The following is a 24,116-nucleotide window of genomic DNA, read 5'->3' as shown; positions in this document are numbered from 1 at the left end:
AGAACTTGGAGGGGGTAGTACTCGAATACATGGAATAAAGGCTTGTGAAAAGGATATTGCGGGGTGTGGTGAGAGAGAAATTTGATTATAATTAATGAAGGCAGAATTTCTAAGGCCAAGAGTTACCTAGGGAATCTAGAATCTCCTGTCAAAGCACCAAGAGCCCTTGATTGTAAGAGGAGAAGAGTAACAGGATGGAATCCTTATCTGGAGAAGCTTAGTCCTACTAAGTTGTACAAAATATAATTGAAGTACATGAAAACAAAGTGACATCGTGGAAGGTGACATAGCTATCTAGATATGGTGATAAGGTCCTAAACTAACAGAGTAGAAAGTCGAAGTAGTAAGTGAATCAAACAAACCGTATGAAGAATAATGCACAACATTTAGTTATTATTAGGATCAGCAAATAAAGCAGAAGGAAAGTTCCATACGGTTATCAATGATTTCAGCTTGGATGGAAGGAAGAATGGTGTTATCAAGGTTGATTGGAAATGGACAGGTTGCCAGCTGGAGAGGTGTGAGAACACCTTAAATTAATTTTTGGATTTAATGAGGTTAAGTGAGGCAGAAAACATCAAACAGGAGGTTCATTAGACAATTGGCAAAGGAGTTCAGCTGGAAGATCAGGATAAGGACTAGAAACGTACATTTAAAAATTAATGAAGATGACAGTTGGCAGGGGGCGGGGGTGGTGCCTGTGTAGCTCAGTCAATTAAGTGTCTGACTCTTGATTTTGGCTCAGGTCATGATCTTGTGGTCGTGGGATGGAGCCCCATGCTGGGCTCTGCACTGACAGTGCAGAGCCTGCTTAGGATTCTCTTTCTGCCCCTCCCCTGTTCACAATCTCTCTCTCTCATAATAAATAAATATTTTTTTAGAAAGATTACAGTTGAAACTATAAAACCAAGTATTAGGACAAGAGAGGAGAGAGCCAAGGACTGATATGGGGAGTATCACACAACAAAGAGCTGAAATAAGAAAAAGGAGGCTCCAAAGAAGAGTAAGAGTAAACAAGAAGCAAACAGTGAACCAAGAAGGTAGACAGTGAAGAAGGCCAAGTGGGAAAGGACTGCAAGGAGGTAGCCAACTGTATCAAGGTCAAAGACATAGCAAACGGCAAGGAACTGGAAAAAAAATATATATGGTTAATAAAGAGATCATTACGATTCCCAAAATTTCTGTGGAATTATGCTGCAAGATGAGATGACAGGAAACTAAATGAGAAATAAGTGAGAAAATGGACAGTACAGTCAAGAAATTTGAGAATAAAATATGAGAAATAACATATAAAGAAGTCAGAAGACCAGTATAAAGGCTGGTTGAGTTTTTTAAAAATTTGTGAATTAATCTCTGGAGGAATTTATAAGAATCCTGAAAGACTCAGCTATTTATAATCTTTATCAAACTTTTCTGCAAAAATGTATGGATGTATTAGTTCAAACCCCTGTAATCAGGAGTTTAAAATTCCTATTTATTGAAAAACTTTATGTTTCAATCAATATTAAATCATATTCCCCTGACACAAGTTTTAAAACCTTGTTTTCATAAGCTTATTTTATTTTGATTATAAAGGTAACATATGCATATTGGAAAACAATAGAAAATACAAAATAGTAGGGGCTCCTGGGTGGTTCAGTCTGCTGAGCATCTGACTTTGGCTCAGGTTATCAGTTCAAGTTCCACTTGGACTCTGTGCTGACAGCTCAGAGCCTGGATCCTACTTCAGATTCTATGTCTTCCTCTCTCTCTGCCCCTCTCCCATTCACACACTGCCTCTCTCTCTCAAAAATAAACATTTAAAAAAATATTTTAAAAAATACAAAATGGTATAAAAAAGGAAAAGATTACCTAGAAATTATTAAACTTTTGATATTTGTCTTATATTTTAAGTACTTCAAAAGCTTTATATGCATTTATGTGTCCCTTTCACATAGTATTTCAAGCTAAGGATTTTACATGATATTATCAGCTTTGTCACTATTTCATGCTTATCTCCAATCCCATAGATATTTCATAATCTCTTGTTTATTCTCGTTACAATATACTTAATTTTATTTTTCAAATTTCAATTAATATTTTAAACAGTTGACTATTTTTATAAGTGTAAATCATTATGTATTTAGAATTACATTTTGAATAGAATTCCATCATGGAAATACTAAACCCAAAGTTGTGAATATCTAAAAAACATGTAATACCTAAGTATTTCTCCAACAAACATTTGTTCCAACTTCCACTCCCATCAAAATCAGATTCAAATTTGATTTTTTCACTAAAGCTCTAGCATTAGGTGGTTGTATTTGCTTAACATGTTTGCTAGTGTAATAGGTAATATGAGATATTTCATTGTATATTAATTTGATTACAAAAAAGTTAAACATTTTCAATACTAAGTGAACTTCTCTTAGTGAATTGTCTGGTTATGACCTATATTCACTTATTTACTGGCATCTTACAGTTTATCGATTTGTATGATTGCTGTACAAATTAAGGGTAGTAACTCTCTATAACATTGCTGCCAACATTTTCTTGATCAATTGCTGAAGATGTCTTTTGACCTACAAATGTTTTCAATGTGTTTTCCTTTGTGATTTATTCTTTAAGTCCCAGGAGTCTTTCCACATGCAAATATCAAATTAAAATTTGTCTATATTATATTCTTCTTTTAGTTTGATTTTTTTAACTTTTTAATGTACCAGAATTTATCTTTAGTATGTGATACATGATGAGAATGTAAACTTTTTATCCCAATAGTAGCCAATTCTTCCACCAATTATTAAGTAATCTTTCCCTTTCCTACTAACGATCCTTTTGCCATTGATATCTTAGTTATATTGGAATTCTGTTTCTGGACCTTTTATCCTTTTTCCCTGACCATGTACAGTCCAGAATTAGACCAATTTAATTACTGCTGCCTAATAAAATGTTTTAACAGTTTATAATAATAAATTTTCATTTTTCTTTTTACATATGTTCTTAGTTACTATTCATTTAATAAGTTGTGATAAAATGATATTTCTCTTTAATAAGTTCTGCCTTTAATAAGTTCTTAGTTTCTATTAGAATTGCATTTTCCAAATGGGCTTTGGATTCTGTTAAAAATTAAGCCTTTGGGATTCTAATTAGAATCGCAATAAACCTGTAACTAAATATGCAAATAAGTGACATCCTTAATGTATTTTATCTTAATGTTAGAGATATTTTTCTTTTATTTATAGCTATATTTTTATGCCTGAAACAAATTCCATGGTTTTATCACATTTTTAATTAGATTTCAGGATATATATTTATGACATATACACACATACATATTTATTTTGCTGCTTTGATAATAATATATATTGTCATCCAAAATCATATAACTACTTGTTTCTTATGATTTTTATATCTCAAGTTAATTAAAGAAATTCAAGGCAAATAATTTTTGAATTATATTGTTTTTTTTATAAGCATAGTGTTGCAAAAAAAATTAATGTTGCCATTTCAAAGAGCCACACTATATTTCTATTTTGAAATCACCACCTTCATATAAATTTTTAGACTACTGCATTCTTATTTTGCTACCAATTTAAAAGTAGATTTCTAATAATTAACATGTGGGTATCATACTGGTTATTGTTTTAAAATGAATATTCTTTATCACATTTAGAAACCATACTCAAAATCTGAATTATGTAAGAGTTGTTATCATGAATGGGCAGTGAAATTTATCAAATGTTTTTTTGTTTTTTTCTTCAGAATTTATGAGATAATTTTGTTATATTTATTAGGATTATAGTTTGAACAAAGTTTTTCTAGTTAAAATAAACTGTACTTGCTAAGTTGCATTTTATCAATATTTCTTTCAGATTTTTATAGTTATATGTACAAACTAGTTTGGTGGGGTTCTCTTTACATACTCTCCATGTTAGGTTTTTATCTCAAGGTTACATACACATAAAATTAATTAGGGAGACTATGCTTTCTCTACTCAAAAAGTGAATTGAAAAAGAAAAAAAAAGCCTTATAAGCAGACATTATTTACCTAGAAGGCATAAGCAAATCTATAAACTATTAGAATAAGAAGTTTTAGTAACATTGCTGCTTACAAAATCAACATGAAACCTCAACAGCATTCCTTTGCACAATTAATAGACAATTAGGAAGTAAGGAAAAAAACATTTAAAATAGCAACAAGACAATAAAATACCTACAAATAAATTCAGTAAAATATTAATTTTATTCAAGGTAGTACATAAATAAATAACTGAATAAATGGAGAGAAGTACCGTGCTAATGTACTGTGCAACAGTATCATCAAAGTCCCAATTTCCAAATTAACCTATAAATTAAATGCAATGCCGATCAAAATCTCAACAAGAGACATAATAAAAAATGGCTATCGAAATGGTGCTATTTTATTCTGTATGTGCTACAGCAAAATATTGGAAATAATCATTAATAGTGGAGTGTATGAATAAATAATGATCTATTCATAAAATGACATAGTAGTTAAAAATGAGTGAACTATAGCAACATCTATTAAACCTCTGAAACCATGTTGACTGAAATAAAGATGTAGAATCATACTGATAACACCATTTATAAAAATTTTTAAACCTATTGTATATAATTATAAATGCATAATATTTGTGGATTGATCAATAAAAATATAAAACATTTAAGGAATAAGTTCTTAATTTTTTTTAACATTTATTAATTTTCAAGAGACAGAGGAGGGGAGGGGCAGAGAGAGAGGGAGACAGAATCTGAAGCAGGCTCCAGGCTCTGAGCTGTCAGCACAGAGTCTGAGGCAAGGCACAAACCCTCAAACTTCTACTTTAAGTGTTATTCTTAACCTTTCTCTAACATTTTGTCACTGTGTATATTTGGCAAAAACTTAGAGTACCTCCTACATATTGTGTCAGGCACTAAACATTTGTGACTGTGGCAAAGATCTTTTCCTCACAGAGCTTATATTTTGGTGGGCAAGACAGACTAGAAGCACATAAATAATGTATTGCAACATCAAAGAAGTGCTGTGATAAAATAAAAAGGGTAAAAACTCCATCGCCATTTCCTAGTGTTCCAGCTGTTGTAACAAGGAAAGCAGTTCCCCAGAGGGACTAGGTGGGAGAGGTTCTTAATTAATTATCAAGTTTCTCTCCTTATTTCTTATATTTAATAATTTTCTTGTTTTTCCTTTTATGAATCTTTACATAGTATAAAAACTTCAGGTGAACTTCATATCTAGTTTTGTAGACTTCCTCTATAATTTTAATTTTTTTTTCTCCCCAGGATTTATCTTTTTATTCTTCTTTCATTATTGCTAGTGTTGTGTCATTTTAACAAAATATCAATAGAACCTGTGCCATTGCTAATACCCACAACCCCAAACTCCCAAAATCTCTATAATTAAGAAACTGCCATGAGTATCTTTAAGCTGCTACAAAGCAAATTCTTCATAATCACCTGTTCACACAATAGTTTTTAACTATTTGAATTCACAGTTTTCCTGGAAAGATGGTAATTTGCCTCTCTGTAGCTATTACATTACAAGAAGAGAGTACTTCTGTGTAGAAGCCAGGCATAGATCACTACCTATTTAGTTTGATAAGGAAAATCTCCATTGAGTATGTCCATAATTTCATTGTTTCACCACTGACTCACCCAATATTCCAACATGAGAACCAAGAGACAAACCTTTGAAAGTTATATTGCCATTAAAGACTTCATTCCTTTTTTTTCAAACGTTTAATTTTGAGAGAGAGAGAGAGAGAGAGAGAGAGAGAGAGAGAGAGAGAGAGAGAAAGCATGCACAAGTGGGAAAGGGACAGAGAGAAGGGGACAGAGGATCCAAAGTGGGCTCCCTGCTGATACGGGCTCCCTACTGATGGGAGCCAGCCTGATGTGGGCTTGAACTCAAGAACCTGAGATCACAACCTGAGCCAAAGTCCAACACTCAACCGACTCATCCACCCAGGCACCCCCCAGTTCATCCTTTCTTACTATCTGCCCTCCTGTTCACACATCATCCAAACTTCTGTTCTTTCATCCCTTTATGGAGCTGCTTCATTGTGTGAGGCACAGAGATAGGCGTTCAGAATATAAAACTAAGAAGACTATGCCTGTCCTCATAAATTCAAATCTAATAAGGGATATGTATCTATTTGATATCCATCTGATAGTTACAATAAAATATATTCTTGTATTTAAATGGTACCAATACTCATTGCCATGCTTTATACAACACAACTTCTCCAGTCTTCTCTGAAAAAATATGTATCTATATATAAAATATAAAAAAGGTTCTTAGCTCTTGAATTTTTGCACATTAATTTGTTTCTTTCACACCTGAGAAACAACTTGGCTAGATTTAAAATTCTAGGATCATAGACTCCTTCATAACTTGGTAGGCATTGTTCCATTTCCTTCTGAATTTTATTTTGTGAGGAAAAATAAAGGCCAGCTGAAATTCTCTCCTATTTCTTCTTGGATATATTTCTTCACCCCCTCTTCCTCCTTTCTTTCTCTCGCTTTTCTTTATCCTCTTCTTTTTACTCGTCTTCTCCTTTCTTCTCCTTTTTTTACCTTTATATATTTTTTTGCTTTATTTTTCTGAAACAAACTGAATTGTTTAAAAATTTAGAATCTTTTAGCTCCAAAAATTTACTTTTTATTATGGCTCCACTTTTTATTCTGGTTTCTTTAGGAACATCATTTCTAGTGATAGGCTTTCTCCTTTGAGTCCTTGAGATATTGTTACCCTTTTCTTATGCTATAGATTTTGTTCTTCAGAAACCCCTTACTAAGCTTTGTATGTTTATTCATTCTCAAAGAAAATGATCTATTCAGGTAATACATTCAGGTAAACCAGTAAGATGAATAGCCACTTCTCAGCACTATTTGGTCACTGATACATCCAACATTTGCAGCTAGGGGTGCATAGATCAAATAGTCCCTAAGGCCCTGTTTAGATCTAACATCCTTTTATTTTAAAAACTATTCATATTTTTCAATCTCAAAATGTATCTTTTTTTATTTTAGAGAAAAAGAGATAGAGCATGCATGCGAGCAAGGAGAGGAGGGGCAGAGGGAGAGAGAGAATCTCACGCAGGCTCTACACTCAGCACAGAGCCTGACATGGGGCTCGATCCCAAGAACTGTGAGATCATGCTTTGAGCAGAAATCAAGAGTCAGATGCTCAAGTGACTGATCTACTCAGGTGCCCCTCAGTCCTAAAATATTTCAAGTTAAAATAACTAAACTTTCCAAAACAATTTTTTTCCCAAAACAATTCTAAAAGGCTACCCGGCTAGCACAGTGACTTAATTCAAAGATTTGACACTTATTTCAAAACGTATTAATCACTGATGACTTTCACAGCGACACACTTCAGCATGTTTTAGCTACGGAAACTCACTGAAGTAAAGCAGGAATATGTTTCGATCAGTAATAAGTTTAAAGATAAAGCACAAAGATCTAAGAAACCATATTGTTCCAGAAGCAAAATTAATTTAAATATACATTTGAATGATTACTATGAAGTTTAATGGGTAAAATACTGGGGAGTTTAAAATAAAAAGTTACCAATGCAAGCTAAATGCTATCACATAAAAACAAATAATCTTACATATGCATTTGCTATCCATCTATGTAGTATGGTGTTTATCTTTCATTTCACATCTTTACTGCATTTTAGTTCAGCAGGATTTTAAATGCCATAAAACAAAACAAAACAAAAAAAACAAAACAGAACACCAAGACAGAGTTTGCTGTTTCCTTTTTGACGTGACAGAGCTGGGAGGGAAGAAAAGAAGCTATTTAATAAGCATGGGATATACTGTACCCTATTAGCCAGAGATCTGAAATCAAATCCCAATTTTTCCATTTAGTGATTTGGACAAGGAACACCTAGGCCCCAGTTTTACTATCTGTAAAATATATACATTACCTGTATCTAATATCAAAGCAAGATCTTATATCTAAAGCACTTAATACAATGTCTGCCAAACATAAATGGTTATATATTATAACCATTATAATTACCATGAACTTCGTCAAATATATATTAAACACTGTGGAGTTAATGAGCAAAGAACAGGGAATAAACAGGAGGAAAGCCCAAGAAGGGGTAAGAGAAGGATACAGGTTCAAGTCAATAAGCCACTTCCTGGTTTATTCAACCCCCATCTTTTTTTTTTTTTAAACATATCCTAAAGGTTTTATTTACCATCTTTTATCTACCATCTTTATTTACCATCTTTGATGATGTCTAACAACTTAAGGGAAGTAGGCTACTCTCCCACCTGGAGTCACAAAACTGCCAGCTCTGATATTCAACTGTGACATTGCCAGAATGGTTGTCCCTCATGAAGTCCTCATGCCTCTCCCCCTTTGAGAGTTCCACCCAAAATCCATGGGAACAGATTCAACCCCGCTTCTGAGAGGCTTAGGCGGTTTGGCTAACATATAGGAGTCACTTGAGAAGCTATAATATTTTTCATCTAATATTTTACAAGATGCTTATTGAGGACGTAGGGGTAATTATCGACTTAAAATATCACATGAATAATCATTATTAAATGTTTACAGTATTATTTATTCCCTCCCAGAATATGCAAAAACTATGGAGGATGAGAAGCTACCTCTTTTAGAGTTGTAATGGTATATCATAATCTGATAGTAATTAGGATCTTTTATCCTCAAAAGCTGCTCTTCTAAAAAGGACTTCAAATAAAGCAAGCCGTTCTTTCATCCTCCACCATGCCAATGTTTATTCACATAAGCTGTACTCATTCCTGAAGTGGAAAGCTTGGTAATCATGACCTACTAATGTTGGTGACAAAGGACACATTTCAGAAGCCCAGGTGTTGGTTTGAGACACAATCGTCTAATTCCTATGGATTTTGAATAGTCAGGATTATGTAACAGGCATAGCCTGTGTTTGAATTCTCATTCAGTGCTCATAAAAATTGTTAAGTAAATGAATAAAAACCACCATATTAGGTGATTTTTATATTCCATTCCATGGGAAATGCGATCTCTTATATGCTGCCTTTCCCTCTTTGAGAAATAACTGCCTGATCAATATATATTTTCTTCAACTTGAAAATGCTTTTGTTTAATTCCTTTCTTTTATCCTGGGATAGGCAATCAACAGATTTCACTGAGTACAAATGCTAGACAATCAGATTCAAGGCTATAGCAAACCAAACCTGCCAGATGGGAGGAAAAGTGTATTGCAAAGTATAACACACATGTAACTTACATCTCACTTAAGTAAGCAACTTCTATAGTTTCAGCACCTGCAAAAGTAGTAAATGAATCAATTCAACCATATGTACACAGTCCCCACTTTACTGAGCAAACTGCAACTCTGCAAAGCAATTTTGCTAATTAATAGGGAAAATAGGGATTTATTCATGACTTCTGAAAACATTTTGTCAAAAGACACAAAACCTTTTACTGTCAGTTATAAATGTATAGGAAAATGAATAGTAAAACACTTAACACACTGTAATTGGAAATACTAAAAACATTGAGAATTAAAGTGTTTTATTTCTTTTTAAGATCTTATCAAGACTAGTTTGAATAAATCTCACTAGTCTTATCAAGACTAGTGAGAACTAGTTTCTTTTCACCACGTGCCTCGGTGGAATGTCCTCCTCCTTCCAAAGTCCGGATCCATTACTGATAATTTATCCTTTCTACTTGCAATGTCATAACATCCCAGAGTTCCTTTAATATGAAGTTTTTCCTCTAGTGTCACTTCCACTAGGACATCTTCATCTCCTTGTTCATTTATGTCATTAAGTTCACTTTCACTGAGTTCCCAGCTGCTTCTCTAGTCTCCCCATTGGTGGTAGTGTCAACATTCCCAAGCTCTGTAATCTTGTCAACTAACTCCTTTACCTTCTATGCAAATTCCACTCCAGTGTTACCAGTTTTTCTTTCTTTGCTGCACTTTCATCTTTGCTGACTGATTCCCTCTTTTGATCATCCATGTTTGTAAAATATGACATGGGTTTATCACTGGGAATCAAGGCAGCAACACACCTACACACCTTGCTGTGTGTAAACTGAACGGATGAACACTACCAGACTTTGAAAGAAGCAACGTAGTTGATTACTGATGACAAATCTGTTATTTATGTTGTGATTTGTGGACTAAAATACTAGCAAGAATATTTGTTCCTTATGCAGTGATACACATTTTCTATACCATGGTAGCTGAAATCTGAACCTGTTTGTTGGGAGAGGGAGGTTATTTAATTAAACCCTGGGAAATGAAATCTGGGCATATCACACTGCAAAGTGAGGACTGCTTGCACATTTAATCAAGGAATTGGTCATTAGTATCTATCAAAAGAATACCATAAATTTATTATATAATTGGAGATAAAAGGTATGAATTATTCACAGAGGTTTCCTGCCCCTATGGAATGTAGTTAGGAAGGAAAAAATCTGCATAATTAACTACATTACCAGGTATAACCTGGTTGCTAGGGAGTGGTATCAACACCTCGCCATGGATGCAGGACCTGGAGTCCTAAAGTGACAATCGTGAATAGCATAACTATTAAAGCAATAATGGCAATAATGAAAAACCCTTTTAAACTAGTTCCTTCCTAATTCCATTTGTTTAGGGCTGTGACACTAATGTGACACTTGTATTTTTTATGCCTATGTTTGACTTAACTGAGCAGTAAATTTCACATTTTGTGTAAGAAAAGGAAATGTGTATTTTTAGAGTTTAGTAAATGTTTCCACCCAGGCAGTTTCACAGAAGTGTTCAGGTACTGCTGAGTATATAATTATGATTTTTATTATTATTTTTCTTCCCAATGCAACTGTCCCTATCTCCTTAGGAAACACACACACACACACACACACACACACACACACACACACACACAGCATGTACAAGAAGACTGAAGAAAAGCAGTTTGTAAAAGGGGATAACTTTTATCTGTGCATTTAAACAGTACCTTTTAAGAGGTTTTAGGCAAGTTTCTTAAGCTGTTGTTTTAAAAGAGTATAAAAATTTTCCTCCAAATAAGGACAGCAGACAGAAACCCAGTTTCCTTGCTAGAATTTTCTATTTTCTACCATAGAAATCTCTCAAATTCTATAACAACACAATTAAAGACTTTAAATTACTTGGTGATTAGAAACTCAGACGAAGAAATGACACCTCCTGTTGAGTGCTTTGATGGAAGGCTTTTGCACTTACAAATACAGTAAATCAGTAACTTGCCTGACCATCATTTCATGATGTTTACTGTGGGAAGACACCAGCCACTGCTGCATCACTGCTCATAGAATACATAGAAGATGATCCGTAAACGTTTTAACCACAAACCCAGACACTGATTGGGCTCTGATCCTTAGTGAAACAAGAGGCAAATATGCAATTTGGATGAATTTTCCATGTTGCTCAGAGGCCTTTTCTCATTGACTGTGATTTCAACAATAGTGAAAAAACAGACAAAAAATTTTTATTAATCAAGAAAACTCATTTCACCAGATTCTCGGTTAATAAAACATTTCACATTATAAAGAGGGAGTTTTCCCTATTAGACATTTGAGGGCTCTACATATCTGCTATCTCTATTCTATTCAACCCAGAAAGTCTTAGTGAAGAAAGGAGAATTCCAAAGTTTTTGGGCAGAATGTCCATCACTCTGGAGTTCTTTACTTAGAGTCCTTGATCTAGATAATCATAATATCCATGGATTTTTTTCCATAATTTTTGTATGTGGGCATTATGCATGAATCTTCAAGGAATTTAACAACTTTGAAATATTCTCTTATTAAGAATTATTATCATAATAAACTTGAAACCATTTACTAGCAGCTGTTAAATGCAAGACTCAATATAGTCTATATACATTTTTTAATTATCTCTTTTTAACCTCACCGCAATGCTGCCAGGTAAGTGGTTTTATCCCTGCTTTAAAAATAAGAAAATGAAAGTCCATGGAATTTTAATTAAGTGTTATCTCAGTGACTGAGAGCATCTTCATAATCAAAGCAGTCTGATTCCATTGCCCAGGATTTTATAGTATTTGAGGAAATCACAATTGCAGATTATTTATAGGACAAAAAATGAAAATATTTTTGTAGTAGAGGTGTTTGGACAGGGCTTCATAGGATAATGGATAAAGGGTATTCCCAACATGTGGTTTGTCTTGGTGAAAACATGAAGAAAGTTTTCAAGAATTAGGCTCATGAGAACAGCATGGACCAACAACACAGATTAACTAAAAGATCATCATAAGCATCCTAGGAGGGGTGCCTGGGTAGCTCAGCTAAGCATCTGACTCTTGATTTCAGCTCAGGTCATGATCTTAATGGTTTGTAAGTTCAAACCCCACATGGCGTTCTGCACTGACAGTGCAGGACCTGCTTGGGATTCTCTCCCTCTTTCTCCCCCTCCCCTGCTCACATGTAGTCTCTCTCTCTCAAAATAAATTAAAAAAAAAAAAAAGCATCCTAGGAAAGCACTGGGTTTTTAGGACTCAATACATGGTACACTAGAGGTAGGCGTGAGTCTTTCCACAAGAGAATGTAGTGATGAGAATGATCCACCTTTTACTCAAATGAGAAGAATTATTTCTAAAAATAAATCTGATTGTGCCACTCATGGCCAAAAACTTAAGAGACTTCCACATGTGTGCTCATGCTATCTCCTTTAGCCCCTTTGTCTAAAAGATGAATTTCAACTCAGCCTTCAGGACCCTCCTTCAGGATTTTCTCCCTTGTAAAATCCATAACAATAACAGTGGTTAAGTAGTGTCTTTATTTTAAGCTCTACTCCTCCTCCCAAAGACTGTCTCATTGTTCCACAAAACAAACTATTGGGAAAATACCAGAAGCATTTTCATTTAAATTATGAGCAAATCAAAAACGTTAACTCTGTTAACCAAAGTCCCAGCAGGAACTGAGGGACTGAGGTTAACTGAGATTTTTTGGAAAGGATTTAATAAAGAAACTATGTAGAAAGGTATGGGCAAGGGATATAAAGAAACCAAAAGGAATAGTGAACTATTGAACTACTCCTTGCATTAACAGTAACAAGAGAGGAAGCAGCAGCTAGAACCAGGAAAAATATTGTCACATAGTGAGAGCAGATGGAGGGGAACTGTGATATTTGGTTGTGGGATTTTGCCAGCACAAGGTGAACCCACAGGAAGGAGACTAAAGAAAAAAAATACCTGAACTCTCTTCCCTCCTTTTCATGTCTTGCCAGCACTTCCCATTGGCCAGACCCAAATAGACACTAGAGTGTAGAGACATCAGTGAAATTGTCAGCCTCTGAGGGCAGAGAGCAGTGTGGAGAAGGGTGGAAAATGAATTTGGAGAGTCAAATGAAAGTTGACAAGCACATCTGCTTTTAACATTATCATGGAACCATGAATTTAAAGAAATAGTCCTGGCACACTCTGTGGCTGGTTGTCCCCCCATTTTGGTCAGGTCATACTGTCTGCTAAGGAAACCATTAATTCAAAAATGAAATGACCAGCTTCCTAGCACTTCCTAGGTTTAGGAGTATTTGTCTTGGAGTTTTCTTCCCTTTACTAGGTAAAGAAAGCATTTCTTATCCTCCCCTCCCTTTCTTTGTTTCAATCCTTTTATTATCAGAGGAATGGGATGGGCAGGGGCAGGGAGTGAAGTCCTTGTGGTGAACTAGCTCTTAGCAGGTCCTGTTGAGAGGTTCTGGCCTGAAAGTGATTCTCTGAAGGTAGAAATTGGAAGTCTCTTAGAACTTTTATTTCCAGCTTTGGTCATTAGCCATTTATTTTTACAAAAAGTTAAGATTCTGTTAATCTCATATATTGCATATGAGAGGATAAATTGTTAAGATCTCTATGGGATAGTTCATGGATTGGAAGAACAAGTATTATATGCATACTACACAAAGCAATCTAACGATTTAATGCAATCTCCATCAAAATACCAACAGCATTCTTCACAGAACTAGAATAATCCTAAAATGTATATGGAGTCACAAAAGACCCTGAATAGCCAAAACAATCTTGAAAAAGAAGAACAAAACTGGAGGCATCATAATCCCAGATTTCAAGATATACTACAAAGCTATAGTCATCTTAACAGTATGGCACTAGAACAAAAATAAACACATAGATCAATGGAAAAGAATAGAAAACCCAGAAATAAACCACAGCTATATGGTCAATGTTTGACAAAGCAGAAAGAATATCCAATGGGAAAAAGACAATTACTTCAACAAATGGTGTTGGAAACACTGGACAGCTACATGCAAAAGAATGAAATGAGACCACTTTCTTATACAATATACAAAAGTAAACTCAAAATGGATTAAAGACCTAAATGTGTGACCCGAAACTGTAAACATCCTAGAAGACAGCACAGGCAGTAATTGCTCTGATGTTGACTCTATCAACATTTTTCCAAATATGTCTCCTGGGGCAAGGGAAAGAAAGCCAAAATAAACTATCAGGACTACACCATAATAAAAATTTCTTCAGAGTGAAGGAAATAATCAACAAAACGCAAGAGCAAGCTAGTAAATGGGAGAAGATATTTGCAAATGTCATAGCTGATAAAGGGTTAGTATCCAAAATATATAAAGAACTTACACAACTCAATACCAAAAGATAATAATAATAATCCAATTAAAAAATGAGAAGATATGAATAGACATTTTCCCAAAGAAGATATATAAACTTATGAATAATAAGTATTCTTTATAGTTTGGTTATAATAGCAAAAGATTGGAAACCAAATTATGTTTCACTAAATTATGATATATTCATATAATGGAATAAAGGTCAAACATTATTTTAAATGTTTTAAATGTTTTAAATATTTTAATGTTTTAATTATTTGTAAACCTTTCAGTGATTTATTTTCATGCAAGTACTCATTGAACAATTACATCATAGTTAGTGCTGTAATATCTGAGGGTATATTAAAGAACAAAGGATAGCTTTATACATACTGAAATGGAATCATCTTAATAACATAGTTTTAGATGAAAAAATAGGGGTAATCCTAAGGATAGAACATGTGCTCCTATTTGTGGGGAAAAATATGTATGTTCACACATGTTAATAGATGTGTATATATTAAGAGGTTGGTGTTATTATCCCTTTTTTACAAATAAAAAAACAGACTGGAGAAAGTGTCACATTCTGATCAGCGAATCATTAGTGATATAATTATGATTTGAATTCAAATGTATCTGACACCAAATCACAGGCACTTTCCAGTACAGCAGGTTAACCCTTCACTAACCTTTACCAGGGGAGATAGACTATGCGTTTTTATTCCACGAATAGACCTTGCAAATATACATTATAGAACTTATCACACTACATTGCAGCACTGTGTTCATAGGTTGGTCTCTCCTGGACTGCTTCAGACTTCATGAAAGCAGGTGTTCTACAGAGCCATCTTGGTGGCCCCAGTGCTTTGGCATGGCATTTTGTAGAAAAGCTCTTACAGGAATGAAAAGCAATAATACATCTTTGTCCATAAGCAACAAATAGAGCTTAATTAAGTGCTTAGTAAGGCAACTGCAAGTTCTTTTAATGGTAATACTACTATACTAGCAAGGTATCTTATGATATCTGTGGACCATAGGAAAGTTTAGCTCAGTGGGCTCAAAATGATTATACCAAAGCTTCACATCTCCATAGCAAGTTAGTGAACATTTATCAATACCTATTATGTGCTATTGATGAAAAGAACCATTCATTTCCATGAACACACTTTAAAGTCCCTAATGCAGAAAATGTGTACGTCTATTATTAAAGTAGCCTGAAAGTTCAAGCCAGTAAATATCTGCTTGTTTGCAGGTCGCCCCTCGAAAGATTCAGTGGGTCAGATTTCTGTTCATGTGGACATCACCACTACCCCAGGAACTGGAGAGCATAAAGTCACTGTAAAAGGTATATATTGAGTCCAGATACATCAGTCTAGTAGATTTTAATATAAAAAATACAATTTTTTCTGAGATTTATTTTTAAAAATATTTAATGATTTTAGGACATGCTCACAATTTTTTCCTGAAACCAGAACTTTTGATCTAAAACTGAAAAAAATCAATGGCACAGATATTTAGCCTATATTATCTGAAATATCTAAATGGTTTAAATACACTGTTGATTACATGTCAAAACTATATACATTGAACATTGTCTCTAGTTGATGCTAGAATATACATTGAAGATTGCTGCTATGGTTGGCTCCTTAACCTGTGAAATTTATATGTTAGGTCAGTTTATGCTTACTGATGAGGTTTTGGGGAGATGGGGGTTTGTGGGGTCCAGAGGCAAAGACCAAGAAAGAATTCTTGAAGAGGTCTTTGGTGTAAAAAGGTGATTTTATTAAAGCACAAGGACAGGGCCTATGGGCAGAAAGAGCTGCACTGCAAGTGTGGGGGTGATCTTTTTATGGAGTTGGGGGAGATAAAGTCAAGTAGGAGTTTCCAAAGAGACTTTCACATGCTAAAGACTTACTTCAGGCCTGGCTATTGTCAAGCTAAGGTTGTTTTTCCCTCTAGCAAGGCATTAACATTAAGACAGTAGGGAGTTCCTAGACTTGGGCCTATTGATGGGATTGCATTTTTCTGGTTAACTGGTGGAGATGCCCATCAGTTTAACCATTTGTGGGGTTTTTTTGTTTTGGATTGTTTGTTTGTTTGTTTGTTTATGTCCTTTCTTGTTTTGTTGTAACTGGGAGTGTCCAGGAATGTCATATGTGTCCCACCTGGGGAAGGGGTTCTGTTAGCCTGCACTTTGCCCTCAGCTTTCCTCAAGCTCCCTCATCATTACTATTCACATTACTTACCTATTTACTTCTTTTTCTACGTGATTTCCAAAACTGGTTTTTTTTGTTTTGTTTTGTTTTTTTTTTAATGACTAGTTCAGTCTATTGGTTTTACACTGCAAAAATACAATCTGAACGCTGGGTCATTTTTAAGGTGAAATTTAATGGTTAATATTTTGCTCAATAGAACCATATTCTCTATTTTATATCATTATAGACTTAGTCACATTATCCACCTTACTAAGAACCATGTCCTTCTAACACATTTAAAACTGCATTACCTAGTGTATGTTTGCATTATAAAAGTAACACTGCTATAGTCTATAAAAGATTATGTACGGTATTGGTAAGTGGGAATGCCTACCTACACATGTCTGTCTTTAAATATTTTTCAAAAATATTTTGAGTCTACTTATCAAATGCCCAAAGTTTTATGAAACCTCTACTTAACTATTTTAATTATAATATACTTTTTTAAAAGATTTTCAAAGGATGAACAAAAGTATACATATGAGAATCTACACTGAAGAATTATGATGCCTGAAATTAGGAAACAGCCATAACATTTACAATAGGTGACTGGTTAAATACAGAATGGAATATCCATATAGTTAATTGGAACATATATAATTAATGAGAAAGCTATCCATGATAGACTTTAAATATATATATGTATTACATAAATAATATATAAATTATAAAATATTATAATATATATGTATACATATATGTATACATATATATATATACACACATACACACACACACATATATAAGACTATATTACATTGATCCCATTCTGTAAATAAAGTAATTAAATACTGAAAGTATACGTACCAATGTATTAAGTCATTTACTCTTACTGATAAAATTATAGACTTTATCTTAAACTATTTTTTATTTTCTGTATATTTTCTAGGTAGTTCATGAACATGTCTTCATTTTTCATATGAAAAACATCACATTTTTACTTAACCAATAGAGCTTAATTAACTGAGAGGAATGATAACATTTCAGTAGTAACAAATGACATTTGAATTACAACTAACTTTTTACCATACCAATGCCACACAGCTTAGAGCTTAAAGCTAAATCAAGTACATTCCAGAGAGTAAATTGTTTGTTCTTCAAGGATATTTTCTTATCAATGGAGTAAGGGCACCATCAAGTTCAAGTTATGGTTTGATACATCATTTTTTTAAAAGTTTACTCTGAGGACCAAAGGGGAGGCTAAGATTCCACACATTTGTTTGCTAACATTTAGTATTCCTTTCCTCTTTTGGTTTTTAGTGATTGCTATTAATGATCTTAACTGGCAGACCACTGCAATGTTCAGGCCCTTTGTGGAAGTTTGTATACTGGGACCCAACCTTGGAGACAAGAAGAGAAAACAAGGCACAAAGACAAAAAGCAACACATGGTCACCCAAGTACAATGAAACATTTCAATTGTAAGTCCTTACCCGACTCATCTATTCAGCCAGGCAATAGCTATTGTACATCTTAAATGTATTGAGGGGTTTAGGGTAGGAATGGCACTGGGCTTTGCTAAGGAAAGCAAAACGTATAGTTTTAAGTATTCCTGTTGATCTCTCATCCCTGGCAAATTAAGACAGCTAGGATTTTACTTTCCTCCCAGTGCTCAACAGCTGTTCAGTGTCTACCATGCATCAGGCCAAATTCTAGGAGTTTGGTATATATAACAGGAGGTCTCTGTTCTCATGGAAGTTACTCTCTAGAAGTGAGGAACACATGGTAAACAAATCACAAATAAACAAAAAGTTATCACTTGATAATGACTACTACATAGAGAATTGAAACAGGCTGATGTAATAGATTGGTTGATTGGGTGCTTAGATTGGATGTTTGCAAAAGCCCCTCTGAGCATGTGGTGTTTAAATTAAAACTTGTAGGGGGAAAAAGAAAGAACCAATCATGCAAGGATGCGGGTTGAGAGCATCTCAGGCCAAACACAATTGCTAGTGCAGAGACTAAGGTGGGAGCACACCTGGCATATTTAAGAAATAGTATACGGTAGGCGAGGGAATGAGATGAAATGAGTTAGAAGACTTGACCAGAGTACAGGGACACAGGACTTTGCAGTCAGGGTAAAGAAGACTAGATTACATTACAAGTTTAATAGGAGGCCTTGAAGAATTTTCAGATAAGAAAATGAATGATCTCATTTATATCTTTAAATGATTATTCTGTTTGCTGTATAAAAATAATAATTATAGGGAAACAAGACCAAACATGTGAAGAGAAGTTCGAAGTCTATTGCAGTAGTTCTGGCAAGAGGTAATACTGACTCACCAGATGGTAGTAGGAAAGTGGAAGTAAATAGTAGAGAGATGGAAAGAAGAGGAAAGATTCTAGGTAGGTACTGGAAGTAGAATCTATAGAACTTCTAGTCGACTCGAGGTAGCACATGAAAGAAAGAATCTATGATTAGGTTCCTGAAAACATTTAATTTAGGATAATTCAAGATAGCCTTATTACAAAGGAATTTACTAGGATATGAGAATGGAAGGACTATAAGCAATAGTGATGTAATCTGAGGCCAGGAGTGGCCAGGTTATTCCCCCTACTGTACGTGAAGGAGAGGAAGACTGGTTACTAAAACTGGGAAAACAAAAATTTCCTATGTCATCAGCCACCTCAAAAAGAGTAATGGCCTTCTAGGGATGGACAGTATCCTAGAGGCAGCATCAAACAAAAGGAGCCAGGGAAATAGACTCTGACCTTATTCTCATCATTACTTCTGATTTCCTGAAGTGCCTCCCTTGTGGCCAAAACCAACTAGAAGACTCAGTATGAAGAAACTTCATTGATATAATCCTTACAGGTCAGCATTCTATTGCAAAGTACAACGAGAAGGATGAAAAATATATCCAGTTGAGGCAAATGCAAGTATCTGGCACTGAATGAAATCAAAGATGACCTCTAGGTTTTTTGCATAAGCAGTGGATAGACAGTGATTTACTGAGATGAGGGAATCGGGACAAGAGATGAGGAGATCAAGTTCTGTTTTAAGTCTACTAATTTGAAAATGCCTGTAGTACATTCCACAAGAGGTATCACATATATTGTTGGATACAACTTGAGAATCATCTGCATGTAGATGTAATTCCATGAATCTAGATGAGCTGAGCTACAATCAAAGAGAGGACACCGCACCAAACCTTGGGGTTTACATACACATGCACACATGCTTACCGAAATACTTTCTCACTGGTTTGGTCTTCTTTGCTTGTTTGTTTCACATTCTTAGTTTCCCAGAGACTTTTCAGCACACTGAATTCTGAATACTAAACTCTGTTACCACTCATTAAACTTAGCTAACCTACCACATCTATTAAAATGGCTCTAATAGATTAATCATATCCATAATACTTCCTAATAAACCAGCTCACAAGATTCCACATATCTCTCTAAATTATATGCAAATTTTGATTAAATTAAGTTTCTAGGAATTACTTGAATCACACAACATTCAGATATAACACTGTGAGGTACCAAGACCATGATTCCGGGAAAAAGACAGCATTATGATACATTTTAATTCTTCAGAAGATCTGGTTCCTATCATATTCTGCACTTCTATACTTACTCATCAGGCTTCCAGTTTCTTTCACATTGTTTCGGTTGTGTCTAAAGTACGTACACACTTCAGTTATCAGTGTTGCCAAGAAACAAAAGTTTGACTCTGCAAATGTTTGATCTAAAAAAAGTCACCTAGAAAAGGAAGGGATTTGGAAGCTTCTACTGCTGAGGAACAGATGTGCATTCATTAGAAAGTCAAGGATATCTGAGAATGAAGTAAAATAAGGGGCAGGGGAGGATTATTCTCAGTGTATTACCTCTCAGCCTTCTTCATTATGTTCAGTTCTGCACTGCCAAGTTGCTATTAGTGGAGGACATCCTCAGCCCCACACTTGACAGGTGTCTAACTGTTGCCATCAGAAAGAACTGGCATTGAAGCATCACACTCCACTGGAACTGATTTACTCTGGAGATTTGTATCTAATTTGGCATCTTGTGAATAATCTTGTTGTCTGTGTTAGCTTGATAGTCTGTGTTGTTTATTCCCCAGAGAAAAGGCTCCTAGATATAATAGTATATCCAGGAGCCTGAGGTAAAGAAAAGAAAATATAACTCATGTTGAAATGGCATAGAAATTCTTGCAAGAACTACCCTTTACCTTGGCCAAGCCCCCTAGTAACCCCATCCTACCCCTATATCAGTGAGAAGACCATGCCTCCAAGAATTAAGTATAACAGATTTTAATTAAAGTTTATATTAATATGTTCAATATCAAGATAGTAAAGTATATTCATACTGACTTCCTATTTTTATCTAGGGAAAGAAATTTTTAAATTAGACTGCTAAGTAATATCTATGTAAAAACAATCTACATAAAATGTAAATGATATTTACATCAGAATTAAAACACCATGATACTCTATTTGCCAAATAGTATTCTGAGGAATGCATAAAATTTTCAACAATATTTTAGAACCTTATTGATCCCTAGGTGAAGTAAAATTTTTGCTCAAAATTCTCTTTTTTAATCCACATAGCATTCTAGGTAATGAAAACCGGCCAGGGGCTTATGAACTTCATCTATCAGTTAAAGATTACTGCTTTGCCCGAGAAGATAGAATTATCGGAATGACGGTAATTCGGCTGCAGAACATAGCAGAAAAAGGAAGCTACGGGGCATGGTATCCCCTTCTGAAAAATGTCTCCCTGGATGAAACTGGTTTGACTATCCTTAGAATACTCTCTCAGAGGACCAACGATGACGTAGCTAAAGAATTTGTAAGACTGAAATCTGAAACAAGATCTGCTGAAGAGACTGCTTAAACAAATACTGCAAGATATCATCTTCAAGAATTCATAAACTATAACTGTTTGACTACTGCATGCATGTGCAAATACATGGGAATGTTTAATAGTTCACTATGTTTCAGTGTTTGCCAGTACTCAGTGTCCACAAAGTATGTGGAAAACTTACTGAACTTTTTATACCAATTCTGGTCTTTGGGAAATAAATGTTCCATGAAGTGCCAAAATTATGATGTAAAGTGAAATATCCAGCATATCTTTTAAAATGTTTCATTTCATTACCAGTTCTCATCCTTTAAACATACTAAAACACAACTAGGTGTTTTGTTTTGTTTTGGTTTTGGTTTGTCCATTGTCTTTTAAATTAGCTTATATTGCCCATAGATCAGAAGGCATTTGTTACCCACATTCTGTTTTATTTAGACTTACCTCATTGTAGATGTCATACAAAGAACTTTTTCTATCATAACTAGAAATACAGTCACTTCTAGAAAGTGTTTGTAATTTTATAGTTGCAGATCTATTGTGATGATTTTTGCATACAAATTAAAATAGAAAAGGTGGGAAATATTTTATGCTGACCAGTTTCCAACCTTTCTGAAATATCACTGTGAAGAAATGCTATTAAAGCAAACTTATACAAAGCAATGCTAAATAGAGTTTGTTAACAATGTTTGATATATTGACAAAACTTTGTTCTTTAAAACTGCCAAGGTCACATCACATTTGTAAAAAAGGTAAGTTGATGCATTTGCCATCTAGCACTATGTCTTGGCTTTACCAAATTTCATTCTTTAGAAAGTCATCGGATTAGGGATTTAGAAATGCAATGGAAGGTTTGTTTCTTCAAATTACCTATAATAAGTAACTATACTGTTAGTGTTTTCCCTCTGACAGTTATGACTATCTCCTTATTTATTTAGCACTATAATCATTTAATTGCTTTTTTCTTTTTGAAACTAGTCAACAATTTGTACTGAATGCAGCATTACTATATATTGCACTGGAGCAAAATACGTGTCTTCATCTATTTAATGAAAAATGTAAAATAAGGTCTGAAGAAATTGCTTATAATTTTGTAATTTATGTTATTTATGAGCACAAAGGCATAAGATACAATAAGAAAACAACTTAGTACAGCTTGGTACATAAAAAATAACTAGATTGGATTTTCATTATGAAATAGTTTATGAATATTTGCATTTTCTGTGTTTTTATGGTTTGACTTTTTAGAGTCTGTATCTAAATACTTGGCTGTACAACAGTACTCCGTAATTGTACTTATGGTCATAACTGTTAGTGGACAACATACACATGCAGAAACAAGAATCTGTTACAATGATTGTGTTTTGTGAATAAGCTGGTCTGATATGCTAAGGACAGAAATGAATAGTATCATGACTCTCAGAACCATTCTGTTACTGGATGTGAAAACACATACGGGAGACATCCACTATTTCATGTTAAATTGTTAGGCAATTGCTTTGTTAATGACTTCTTCAAACGCATAGTACAATACTATCCTCTGGCATATGCATTAATAAATGGATGTTTATTGAACACACATAACACTGTTGTATTTTCTGCCTTTTTATTTCATTTATACAGCATAATTTCATTCCTTAGGAAGAAAAACCCCAGACCCTTTTTGCTGGATATAACATAACACTTTTCACATTATATGGTTCTACTCTCTCATTAAAATTTGAGAAACTTTTTCCAGGAGTTGTATTCATGGAAACAGCTACATATTACAATATCATGTCCCATGAGAAGAATACAACATCAACATAAAAACAAGCCACATTCTTAAAAACTTATTATAAACTGTTTTATTATTTTGAATGATTAATTCTAGATTTATCTTACAGTGATTTTACAGAACACTGACCTGAGCTTTTCAGGAGTGCAGTTATAAAGCACGATACTCCTGAAGAAATGGCAGTCTGAGTTCGTATGGATCACTTTAAAAAATTATGAGCTTATTATTTTTTCCTAGTATTTGTTTAATTGAACCTATTCATTCTGTCTTTTAAATATATATACATATATATCAAATGCTAATGGTGACATTGTGAATTGAGTCTATTTATTAATACACAAAGTACAGGTAGTAATTTAGAAATAGTTCTGAATTCTGCAGGCTTTGTTGTTTCTCCCAAAACACCAAGCCTGTTGTGTTTACATACCCAAAAACACTGAAGTTCTTAGCGGACCATTGTCAACTGTAGGATCCATTAAAATGTGTGGCAATTTATTTTTCTTATTGTAGATAAGAGACAAAGTTCTGTTACTCATCTACAGTTAAACTTCACATTAGAAGTTCTTAAAGAAAGACATGAAAATCAAATTTGGCCAAAATGAAGTACTTAAAACCATAACAGAGCACTTACTATTTAAAGGAGTTCTGATGAATGATGATTTAAGTAATCAGATGTCCCCATCACTACCTGCTCTAATTCATCT

General features: G+C 34.2%; 1 protein-coding gene across 5 annotated transcripts in view; it reads left to right on the top strand.

The window, feature by feature from the left end:
- Positions 1-23,219, top strand: part of UNC13C (unc-13 homolog C) — a 599,100-nt gene extending 575,881 nt beyond the window's left edge. For 4 of the 5 annotated variants that reach the window (XM_027067285.2, XM_053223997.1, XM_053223996.1 and 1 more), the window contains 3 exons: positions 15,831-15,923; positions 18,094-18,253; positions 21,383-23,219. In XM_027067285.2, the coding sequence (XP_026923086.1) occupies positions 15,831-15,923; positions 18,094-18,253; positions 21,383-21,668 (539 nt within the window). In that variant the 3' untranslated portion in view covers positions 21,669-23,219. Of the gene's footprint in view, positions 1-15,830; positions 15,924-18,093; positions 18,254-21,382 lie in introns of those variants that run through there. The other variant, XR_008299165.1, reaches the window with a different exon arrangement.
- Positions 23,220-24,116: the final 897 nt, after the last annotated feature.

This window comes from Acinonyx jubatus, chromosome B3 (assembly GCF_027475565.1).
Source record: "Acinonyx jubatus isolate Ajub_Pintada_27869175 chromosome B3, VMU_Ajub_asm_v1.0, whole genome shotgun sequence".
Taxonomy (NCBI): domain Eukaryota; kingdom Metazoa; phylum Chordata; class Mammalia; order Carnivora; family Felidae; genus Acinonyx; species Acinonyx jubatus.
The sequence above is the reverse complement of the archived record's forward strand: the minus strand, read 5'-3'. Positions and strand labels throughout refer to the sequence as shown.